This window comes from Mustela lutreola, chromosome 11 (genome assembly GCF_030435805.1).
Source record: "Mustela lutreola isolate mMusLut2 chromosome 11, mMusLut2.pri, whole genome shotgun sequence".
NCBI classification, from domain to species: Eukaryota; Metazoa; Chordata; class Mammalia; order Carnivora; family Mustelidae; genus Mustela; species Mustela lutreola.
This window is the reverse complement of record NC_081300.1, coordinates 67,426,208-67,438,270: the sequence shown is the minus strand read 5'-3', so window position 1 is coordinate 67,438,270 and position 12,063 is coordinate 67,426,208. Positions and strand designations below refer to the sequence as shown.

Genomic DNA, 12,063 nt, shown 5'->3' with positions numbered 1-12,063 from the left:
ATGGAAGGGAAAATTAGAGAATCAATTTCACTTACTATAGCACCAAGAACCATAAGATACTTTGAAATAAACCTAACCAAATAGGTAAAGAATCTGCATGGAAGGAACTACATAATACTCAGGAAAGAAATTGAAGAAGGCCCCCAAAATGGAAAAACATTCCATGCTCATGGATCAGAAAAATACATACTGTTAAAATGTTCATAATGTCAAGAGCAATCTGTATGTTCAACGTCATTCTGATCAAAATTTCACCAGCATTTTTCAAAGTGCTGAAAGAAACAATCCAAAAATATGTATGGACCAGAAAGACCCCAAATTGCAAAGGATATGTTGAAGAAGAAAAACAATCTTGGGGACATCACATTACCTGATTTCAATCTTTACTACAAAGCTGTAATCACAAGTATAATATGGTACTGGCACTAAAACAGACACATAGACCTCTGGAACAGAGTTGATTACTCAGATTTGGACCCTCCATTCTATGGTCAAATAATCTTTGACAAAGCAGGGGAAAATATCCCGTGGAAAAAAGACAGTCTCTTCAGTAAATGGTTCTGGGAAAATTGGACAGCTATATAAAGAAAAAATAAAACTTGATCACTCTTTTAAGCCATGCACAAAGATAAACTCAAATGGAAGAAAGACCTCAATGTGAGACAGGAATCTTTCAAAATCCTAGAGGAGAACATAGTCTGTAACCTCTTAGAAATGCGCCATAGCAACTTTTTTCAAGACATGTCTCCAAAGGCAAAGGAAACAAAAATATAAATGAACTTTTGAGACTTCAAGATAAAAAGGTTTTGCACAGAAAAGGAAAGATTCAACAGATCATATAGGCAACCCACTGAATGGGAGAAGTGATTTCCAAATGACACTGTAGATAAAGGGTTGATATCCACAATCTGTAAAGAACTACTCAAATTCAACACCCAAAAAAGAGATAATCACATCAAGAAATAGCAGAAGACATGAACAGACACTTCACTAAAGAAGGAATCCAAATTGCTAACAGACACATGAGAAAAATATTTATCATCACTAGTCATCAGGGAAATTCAAATCAAAATCACATGGAGATACTACTTACACCAGTTAGAATGGCCAAAACCAACAGTACAGGAAACAACAAATGTTGGAGGGGATGTGGAGAAAAGGGAGCCCTTTTACACTGTTGGTGGGAATGCAAGTTGGTGCAGCCACTTTGGAAAACAATGTAGAGATTCTTCAAAAAAGTAAAAACAGAGCTATCTTATGACTCTGCAATTGCACTATGGGCTATTTACCCCAAAGATACAGATGTAGTGAAAAGATGTGCCATGTGGACCACAATGTTCATAGCAGCAATGGCCACAATTGCCAAACTGTTGAAAGAGCCAAGATAACCTTCAACAGATAAATGGATAAAGAATATATGGTCCAGGGCGCCTGGGTGGCTCAGTGAGTTAAAGCCTCTGCCTTCGGCTCAGGTCATGATCCCAGGGACCTGGGATCGAGCCCTGCATCAGGATCTCTGCTCAGCAGGAAGCCTGCTTCCCGTCTTCTCTCTTTGCCTAATTGTGATCTCTGTCTGTCAAATAAATAAATAAAATATTTTACAAAAAGAATATATGGTCCATATATACAATGGAATATTATATCTCCATCAGAAAGGATGACTACCCAACTTTTGTATCAACATGAACGGGTCTGGAGGAGATTATGCTGAGTGAAATCAGTCAAGCAGAGAAAGTCAAGAACTGTATGGTTTCACTTACTTGTGGAGCATAAGGAATATAATGGAGAACATTAGGAGAAGGAAAGGAAAAAAGAATTGGGGTAAATCAGAGGGGGAAATGAACCATGAGAGACTGTGGACTCTGAGAAACCATCTGAGGGCAATGGAGGAGAGGGGGTTGGGGGGAATGTGTGAACCTGGTGGTAGGTATTAAGGAGAGCATGTATTGCATAGAGTACTGGCTGTGGTGCATAAACAAGGAATCCTGGAAGACTGTAAAAGTAAAATAAAATTTAAAAAGAGAAAGCAATCAGAAGAATAATATGATGTTTGATAGAAGTACCCCTAAAATTTTACTCAGAGTATGTCCAAAAATAAATTAATTACTAAGAAATTGTGCATACATTAGGAATTATGCATACATTATGGTTTAGAAATATATTTCCATATCAGTAATTAGTCTGGAAAGTATACTCATGAAAATTCTAATGGTATACTATTTAATATTTCAATGTTTTAGATTGTAAAATCCATTTTTGCCTTATGAGAAAACTAGTTTCATTGTGGAATATATCTCATTTTACACACTATTCAATAGTGTACTTTATATGCTTCTTGTTATGGACAAATAATTGTACTTAGGCCACATTATTTATCAAAAAAATAATTTACTATATAATTTAAGGATTTAAGCAACAAAGTTAGTCACTCTAAAAAATGTTTATTTTGTCAATACATGAGCATGCAATATTTTTCCATCTTTTTTTGCCTTCCTCCATTTCTTTCATCAGTGTTCTTTAATTTCTAGAATATAAATCTTTTACCTCTTTGGTTTGATTTATTCCGATGTATCTTATGGTTTTTGGTGCTATTATAAATAAATCAAATCCATTTTTGCCTTATGAGAAAACTAGTTTCATTGTGGAATAAACCTCATTTTACACACCTTAATTGCTCTTCTTCTGTTACCATTATAGTGTGTAGAAATGGAACTGATTTATATGCATTGATTTTGTATCCTGCTGTATTGCTTGATTACTCTATGAGTTATAATAACATGGGGTGGAGTCTTTTGGATTTTCCACATAAAGAATCATGACTTCTCCAAAGAGAGATAACTTGACTTCTTCTTTGCCCATTTGAATAGTTTTTTTTTTTAATTAGTTTATTTATTTTCAGAAAAACAGTATTCATTATTTTTACACCACACCCAGTGCTGCATGCAATCCGTGCCCTCTATAATACCCAGCATCTGGTACCCCAACCTCCCCCCCCCCGCCACTTCAAACCCCTCAGGTTGTTTTTCAGAGTCCATAGTCTCTCATAATTCACCTCCCCTTCCAATTTACCTCAACTCCCTTCTCTCTAACACCCCTTGTCCTCCATGATATTTGTTATGCTCCACAAATAAGTGAAACCATTTGATAGTTGACTCTCTCTGCTTGACTTATTTCACTCAGCATCATCTCTTCCAGTCCGGTCCATGTTGCTACAAAAGTTGGGTATTCATCCTTTCTGATGGAGGCATAATACTCCATAGTGTATATGGACCACATCTTCCTTATCCATTCACCCGTTGAAGGGCATCTTGGTTCTTTCCATAGTTTGGCAACCATGGCCATTGCTGCTATAAACATTGGGGTACAGATGGCCCTTCTTTTCACGACATCTGTATCTTTGGGGTAAATACCCAGGAGTGCAATGGCAGGGTCATAGGGAAGTTCTATTTTTAATTTCTTGAGGAATCTCCACACTGTTCTCCAAAGAGGCTGCACCAACTTGCATTCCCACCAACAGTGGAAGAGGGTTCCCCTTTCTCCACATCCTCTCCAACACATGTTGTTTCCTGCCAAAATTAACAAAACAGGAAACAACCATTTGAATACCTTTTATTTCTTTTTGTTGTATGATTACTGTTGCTAGGATTTCTAGTACTATGTTGAACAATACTGGTGAGAAATAGACATCCTTGTCATGTTCCTGACTTTAAGGAAAAGTTCTCAGTTTTTCCCACATTAAGAATGATATTTGCTCTGGGCTTTTCATAAATGGCTTTTATGATATTGAGGTATGTTCCCTTTATCCCTATGCTTTGAAGAATTTTAATTAGGGAAGGATGTTGCATTTTGTCAAATGCTTTTTCTGCATTGATTGAAAAGATCACATGTTTCATGTATTTTCTTTTATTAATGTTCTCTCTCACATTGATTGAATTATGAATGTTAAAGCACCTTTGCATCCTAGGAATAAATCCCACCTGACAATGTTGAACAATCCTTTTAATGAACTGTAGGATCCTATTTGAAAAAATATTGTTGAATATTTTGGGATCTTATTCATCAAGGATTTTGGTCTGTAATTCTTTCTTGATGGAGCCTTTGCCTGGTTTTGGCATCAGGGTAATGTTGGCCTTATAGAACGAGTCTGGGAGTTTTCTTTCTATTTCTATTTTTTGAAAAAGCTTCAATAGAATAAGTATTATTTTTTTCTTTAAATGTTTGGCAAAATTCCTGGGAATCTATCTGGCTGGACTCTTGTTTATTTGGATATATATATTTTTTATTTTTTTAAATTTATTTTTAACCTAACAATATTCATTGTTTTTGTACCACACCCAGTGCTCCATGCAATCCATGCCCTCCATAATACCCACCACCTGGTACCCCAAACTCCCACCCCCCCGCCCCTTCAAAACCCTCAGATTGTTTTTCAGAGTCCATAGTCTCTCATGGTTCACCTCCCCTTCCAATTTCCCCCAACTCTCTTCTCCTCTTTATCTCCCCATGTCCTCCATGCTATTTGTTATGCTCCACAAATAAGTGAAACCATATGATAATTTTGATTACGGCTTCAATTTCCTTGCTGGTTATTGGTCTGTTCAGTCTATTCAGATTGTCTATTACCCCCTGTATCAGGCTTGGTAGTTTATATGTTTCCAAGAATACATCCATTTCTTCTAGATGTTTTTTTAATTTGTTGGCTTACAGTTACTGGTAAATAATTTTAGTATTTTTTTCTATTTTCTTGGTGTTAGTTATGCTCTTTCCTCTTTCACAATTTACTAATTTGGGTCTTCTTTCTTTCTTTCTTTCTTTCTTTCTTGAGAAGTCTAACCAGAGATTTATCTATCTTATTAATTCTTTCAAACAATATGCTTCTAGTTTCATCCTTCTGTTCTACTGTTTTTATGCTCTATTTCATTGACATTTCATTGATTTGTTTTCTAAACTTTATTATTTATCTTCTCCTGCTAGATTTAGGCCTTATTTGCTATTCTTTCTTTAGGTCCTTAAGGTGTAAGTTTATCTTCTGCATTCATTATTTTTCTACCTTTTTTTTTTTTTTTTTTTTTTAATGAGTCTCGGGTAGCTATGTATTTCCCTCTTAGGACTGCCTTGCTGTATCCCATAAGTTTTGGACCAGTATGTTTTCATTCTCATTAGTTTCTTTGAATTGTTTAAGTTTTTCTTTCATTTCCTGGTTGACCCAATTATTGTTCATCAGGATACTCTTTAACATCTAGGTATTTGAGTTCCTTCCAAAATTCTTCTTTTGGCTGAGTTCCAGTTTCACAACATTGTGGTCTGAAAAAATGCAGCGGATAATCCAAATCTTCTGGTATTGGTTGAAACCTGACTTGTCACCCAATTAGTAGTCTACTCTGGAGAAAGTTCAATACACATTCAATAACGAGTTTTGGTTTTTCTCTTTTTTTCTTTCCTTTGTCTCACTTTATTTATTTATTTGTTTATTTGTTTATTTATTTATTTAATTTTAGGATAGAACCGTTTATCACACTAATGGGCCTCAAAATACAGCTGGGGTGGGGCATCTGGGTGGCTCAGTGGGTTAAGCCTCTGCCTTCAGCTCAGGTCATGATCCTAGGGTCCTGGGATCAAGCCCCACATCGGGCTCTCTGCTCAGCGCGGAGCCTGCTTCCCCCTCTCTCTCTGCCTGCCTCTCTGCCTACTTGTGATCTCTCTCTGTCAAATAAATAAATAAAATCTTAAAAAATACATCTGGGGTAGCAATCCTAATATCATACAAATTAGATTTTAAACCAGAACCATCGTAAGAGTTGTAGAGGAACATTATTTCATACTTGAAGTGTATATCCAATAAAAAAGATCTAACAATTATCAATATCTATGTCTCAAATATGGGAGAAGCCAATTATAAAAACCAATTAAAAACCAAATAAAGAAACATGTGGATAATAATACATTAATAGTAGGATACCCCAACACTCCATTCAATGCAATGGAGATCATCTAAGATCATCTAAGATGATAAGATCATTAAAGAAACAAGGGCTTTGAATGACACATTGAACCAGATGTACTTTGTAGATATATTGCACTAGTTCTCATCTCTGTTTAATGAAGGTTCCCTCTTAGTGTTATTTTGTTTGTTTTATGTTTCCATACATGACCGCCTGGTGATGCTGTAGGACTACCTATGGTCCCTACACAGTTGCTCAGTGAGAACACATCATTCCAAAGCAGTCTCAAGGACTTTTGAGAATCTGTAATCTTGGGGGGAGACTGGCATAAGGGATGGTCACTGTTTTCATGACAGCGACTCAGTAGCTGTGTCCTGACTGGCCTGGCAGAATCCCTTGAGCAAGGTCCTGTGTGTGGTCTCAGCAGGTGCTTCCTCCATGGAATGAACCAACTCCCATTCTCTTCAGTGTGTGGTGTGTGATGAGCTCCAGCACCAGGGCTCAGGGAGTGGCTGGGCAGTCCCTGGATGGAGCGCTTGCATGGACTGCATGGACAGCCCCTCCTTCGGCTGAAGGTGGGGGAAAAATGAGATTTTTGGCAACCCAACCCATGTTGGGTATCAGGGGCTGTGCCCCATGGCTTGGACTCTTTTCCTCTTCATGTTCTTGAGTCAATGCATAGGGAAGGATAAATTTCAGGCGTACAGGATATCAGCCTAGCTAGTTCATAACCTCTGGCTCATACCCTGTGAAATTTTACCTTGTGTCCACTCCATCACTCATGACCATGTGTATTTGCAAGTTTCTTGTCCCAATCTGTGCTGACCCAGCTATCCTCCCTCTCAGGATTGCTGGCAACAACAGCCAGACTTGCCTAAATCCTTGAACAGTAGTTTCAGTGTTGAAAGCTATACCATAAGCTTGTTCTACTTTAAGCCAGGTAACCTCCCTGGTATATCATTGACTCACATACTTACCAAGGCTCTGGAGTCAGTAGCTGTTTCTCTGGATAAAAAGATGCCTTAGCTAATGCAGGGTTTCTGCTCAACTCTGAGCTTCATTCTGAAGTTGAAGTTAACTATTAGTTTGCTCTATATCACTAAAATGAGAGCATCTATCATGATTCACAGTGTCCCAGACAACAAACATATGAGAAAACAACAACAACAACAACAAACAAACATACAAAAAAACAACCTGAGGCTACAGATCATGGCTGTGAGCCTCTTTTTCAGTAAGAAACCCACCTGGAGACACATGCAGGAAGGACTCTTCTGCAGGAAGATTTGTCCTTGAAAGGGGAAATAGAAAGACATGGAATATGTCTATAATATGAGACACTATTGAACATCCCAGGAAGACAATAAAGATAATCTACTGGAGTCTAAATGCACATCACCACTGAATCTGGACATCATGAACAAGAATAAATAGTGTGTCTACACTTGAACCTGTTGCCCAGCAAGCATTCATCTACACATCAGTTTCAGCATCTTATTCCATAAAGTGTTACCTTGTGTCACTACTGATGTGTTCACAGCTGATATATTGACGATAACCCTGGTCATAGGCAAAGTCTCCTCTCTCTCAACCAGATACTTGTATGTTTGGACCAGATCTAATAGTATTTCTCTGACAACACCCCCACATATCATTCTTCCTCTTCTCTCCTCTGCTTCTGCCACCCTCAGGCTTCAGTCTTTCCCTTTGTCTCCTCAGGTCTGAACACCATCTTCACATAGGAATTCAGAGAAAACTAGAAATGATAGTTCTGTAGTTTCCAGTCTCCAGTGTCCATCTGTCTGGAGAAGAATAAGCAGAAAAAAGAGCTGCATGCAGCAACTCCCATTGTCCTTCCTGTTCTCACCCCAGGGTCCATGTTTTTGTTGCCAACACCCTTGGTAAGTTTCTTTATATGAAAGTCAAGTTATTTCATTTTCCTTAAAAGGATGTGTTAATTTAATCCTTAGGCATTTGAACATGGAATCTGTTGATTTTTACAACCTTCAGAATTAACTGATACCACACACATGGGGAAATCTGAAGAGATCCACAAAGAATCACCTGCATATTTTAAGAAATGGCATTATTTGTCTTACGTTCCAGATAGATTCTAGTTCCTCAGATTTCTGTGGACAGAAGATTCACTGCAAAAACAGTTTTTTCCTATGGTACCTGAAGTCCTGGGCTATAATGTTTTATCACATAAACATCATTTTCTTCTTCTCTGTCATTGTTAGACACCTGGGGACACAAGGAACTGTGAGTTTTCCTGTCATGTGTGGCAGGAAGATGGTATCTGCATGCTTGCCCCATGTCCTGTGCTGCTTGATAACATAAGACACAATAGATATAGGTCTTGGGTCTGCTGAGATTAAAATAAAACAAAACAAACAAACAAACAAAAAAGACAAATTTCTTGTCTCACAATAAGACCTGACTCCTGATTCAGTGAACTGTTAACAGGTTTATTCTCACATCAGTCCTTACAGCTGACATAAACCCCCTTTTTCATTAAAAACCTTTGAAATACTTGCTTCTAAATGAAGGATACTGGATCTTGGAGTTTTTTTTTAAAGAGAATTATCATAGAGAAATTCCTCAGGGTGTTTAAGAGCTGCACAAGGAAGAGGGGGTTTCTTAATCACATTTTTGTGCACACACACACACACAAACACACAAATTTACACACAAACAACTCTTTACTCTTGGTAAGTGACTAATGCACTGGTATATGTGATTCTAGGATTCACTGTCTCTCCAGAAGCCAGGGTCAATGTGGGCTCACCCAGCCATTTTCAGTGTCACAATCTCCAGAAGGCAGAATCTTCATCAGCAGGAAACCCCAGGGGCAGGGAGTGTTACTGGGATCCTGTCATCACACAACCAGGATGTGCCCTGAGCCTTGGCTCTCTGGGATAATGTTGATACTCAGAAATCCCAGGAGGAATTTTTGTCACTATGGGAATCTCATCCCTTCACCACTTCTGGGCTATAGTCAGCATCTGAGGCTGACCAGTACATTGATTATGAGACTCAAGCCTCAGTGTTGCTCCCAAGGAGCTTAAAACCCTTGGGAACAAGAGACACAACTTCCTCATGTTCTCAGAGCTGGGCTGTTACTCCATCAGTCATCCCAGTAAAACCTCCAGCCAGTCTGCACTCTGATGGAAAGTCATCTTCCCCAAACCAGGGCCAAAGGCTATGTGACGTCAGGGCCAATATCCCCTTATCTCCATCATTCCTTGAATCAGATGTGGGAAATTTGACATTTTGCCTAGGGTAGCAGAAATTCATTGCGGTAGTCATAGGTGAGTGAATGAATTACTGCTTTACCCTGGACTTCCTGGACACAAGTTGCAGGTACTAGAGCTGTGCCCACCACAGAGAATGGTCTGACTCCAAATCTCTTTGTCCTATAACCTCTGTCTCTGTTTGGCAGTTTTGTCAGTAGGATGGTTCTCAGTTCATAGGAAGAGGCCCCTTATCTGGTTTTACTGGGCATAAGGTTGGCCTTTCCTACCTGGGAGACCAGACATATGGTACAAATAAGAGATTTTAGAAAAAGCATATTCTACTGAGAACAGAAGTCATTCCTGTCCCACTGTTCTCCAACCATATTTTTTTAAAGTTTTTATTTATTTATTTGACAGACTGAGATCACAAGTAGGCAGAGAAGCAGGCAGAGAGAGGAGGAAGGAGGCTCCCTGCTGAGCAGAGAGCCCGATGCAGGGCTCAATCCCAGGATGCTGGGAACATGACCTGAGCAGAAGGCAGAGGCTTTAATCCACTGAGCCACCCATGTGCCCCTCTCCATCCATATTTTTAACCACTCTTTCCACCAATTTTCTTTCTGCAATAAGCACAAATATGGGAAACTACACTAGTGAAGGTATCTACATCTTCACAATACTGTTGTCATTTAGTTTAAATCAATCTTACTGAATGGAATTGTGCAAAAAATAACACACATTTATTTTAAGTATGGGGTTGGCTCAGTGGTGAATAAAATATACACTCTTTTGCCAGGTCTCTGTCAGAGTATCTGTATCTCTCACTCCTTAATTCCTAGAACTTCAAACATGTTTGTCTTTGTGCTCTGATGTCAGTGCAACACACAGCCTCATATGGCAAGGCTCCTGAAGACTTATGTCTGTGTGCTTTGAGGAGAGATCCTAGGAGGAAATTATGGCCCCAGTATGTGGATAACTGTTGTTTTAAGCAGATGGAAAGATTGAGGAGCAAAAGGGAACAAAGATGTTTAGTATGTAACCATTGAAGGGATGCACATGAGGGCTTCTGCCTATAAACTGGGGATGAACTCCCCATCTCCTCAAGGCTGCAGGAACCTCAGAGGATGAGGAACTATGGAAATCAGGGAGCTGGCCAATAGGAGTAAAATCCATGAATCCTGCACAAAAGGGACCATAAGTCCATCGGGAACTATCAGTTCTTTGGTCTTGATGTTTATCTATGAGGAAGTTGTATAAGAGACAGCCTATCAGTCCTGAACCACAACGAAACCAAGAGGTAGTTGGACAGAGTAACCCTGAAGACACTTAGTAGCACCTATAGTGATCCCTGAATTAATAAGAATTGGCAAATAGGAACACTTGGCTTGGCCCTAAAGGAGGAAAGAGTGGAGAGCTTGGGGGAGACAGAAGTGTCTGCTGGGTTCTGGTCACCATTATCTCAGACAATAATGTGTCTGCGTCTAGGCACTAGGGGGCACTCATGGTCTGTCATTGAGTTTCACCTGTGATTAGGAGTTCCTTTCCGGTCTACCACCCTTACTTGCTCAACTAGAGAGGGACCTTACCCTTGGGCAGTTAGGAGTCAGAGACCTGGGTGTTTCATTTGCATGGTTGGTCACACCCTCTCTCAGGGATTGAATAAGGGAAGAGAGATTAGGGGACGTTCTGCACAGTTGTGGGGCCTCAGGAGATAGGATCTGTGATGACCTCCGCCATGGCCTGGTATACTCTCCTCTTCACCCTCCTTGCTCACTGCACAGGTGATTGGATGTGGAGACAGGGGAAGGGGCCCTAAGAGGACCTAAGAGCAGGAAGGGCCCTGCTTCCTTCTCTTGTTTATAGACCCCAACATCACCTCTGTATTTCTTCCTCTTCCAGCATCCTGGGCCCAGTCTGTGCTGACTCAGCCATCCTCACTGTCTGGGTCTCTTGGCCAGAGAGTCACCATCTCCTGCACTGGAGGCAGCACCAACATTGGTGATGGTTATAGTGTGTACTGGTACCAACAGTATCAGGGAAAGGCCCCTAAAACAATCATCTATGATACTAGCTCTAGACCCTCAGGGGTCCCTGAACGGTTTTCTGGCTCTAGATCTGGCAACACTGGCTCCCTCACCATCACTGGACTCAAGACTGAGGATGAAGCTGATTATTACTGCTCATCATGGGACAAGAGTCTCAGTGGTCACACAGTGCTCCGGGTCTGTGAGGAAGTGAGACAAAAACCGCTGTTTCCCTAGCAATGGAGGTTACCTCGCAGCCTACAGTACTTGGCCATATCAGCTACTTCCTTTGTTTATTCTAAACTGTAGTCTGAGATCATCTCATGGTTTTGACCACAAAATAGTCCATATTCCTTAAAGTCAGACCCCCAGGTTTGTCTTTTGCAGGGGCATATTGTAAGATTTTCTCATATTGAGGAGAAATTCCTGGGTTCCATGGGCAGTCTGCCCTGGGGACAGATTCGGTGACTGGACAGAAACAGACACAGAAACAGACACAGAGACCAAGGGTGCCTAACTAAAGATAGAGTCCTATCCAGTTATACACTTCCATACTACTTAATGAACATCTATTACGTGCCACACTTGACTAGCTATGCAGGATACAGGTAGACATGATAGGAAGGGTCTCCATGCCCAGGATTTACAACTTGTTGTAAAGGAAAGCTCTATCACAGGAGCATGAGTGGTGAAGTTTTTGGAGTTGGAATGGAGTACTGCAGAGGTTGACAGGGAACCCCAGAATCTGATGTTCAGTACTGTCATCCTGGTTTTACACCAGTGATGAAGTAGCAGGTGGGGAGTGTGGAGATGTGACTAGATGAGGGCTGTGAATTGTGCCCTAGGCAGACTAGGAGTCTGGAG

The 12,063-nt window shown here is 40.1% G+C and overlaps 1 gene segment (V, D, J or C); it reads left to right on the top strand.

The window, feature by feature from the left end:
• The first annotated feature begins 10,798 nt into the window (after positions 1–10,798).
• LOC131810985 (immunoglobulin lambda variable 1-40-like) lies at positions 10,799–11,436 on the top strand. The segment is given in 2 exon segments: positions 10,799–10,956; positions 11,075–11,436. Coding segments are annotated over 2 exon segments (420 nt in total).
• Positions 11,437–12,063: the final 627 nt, after the last annotated feature.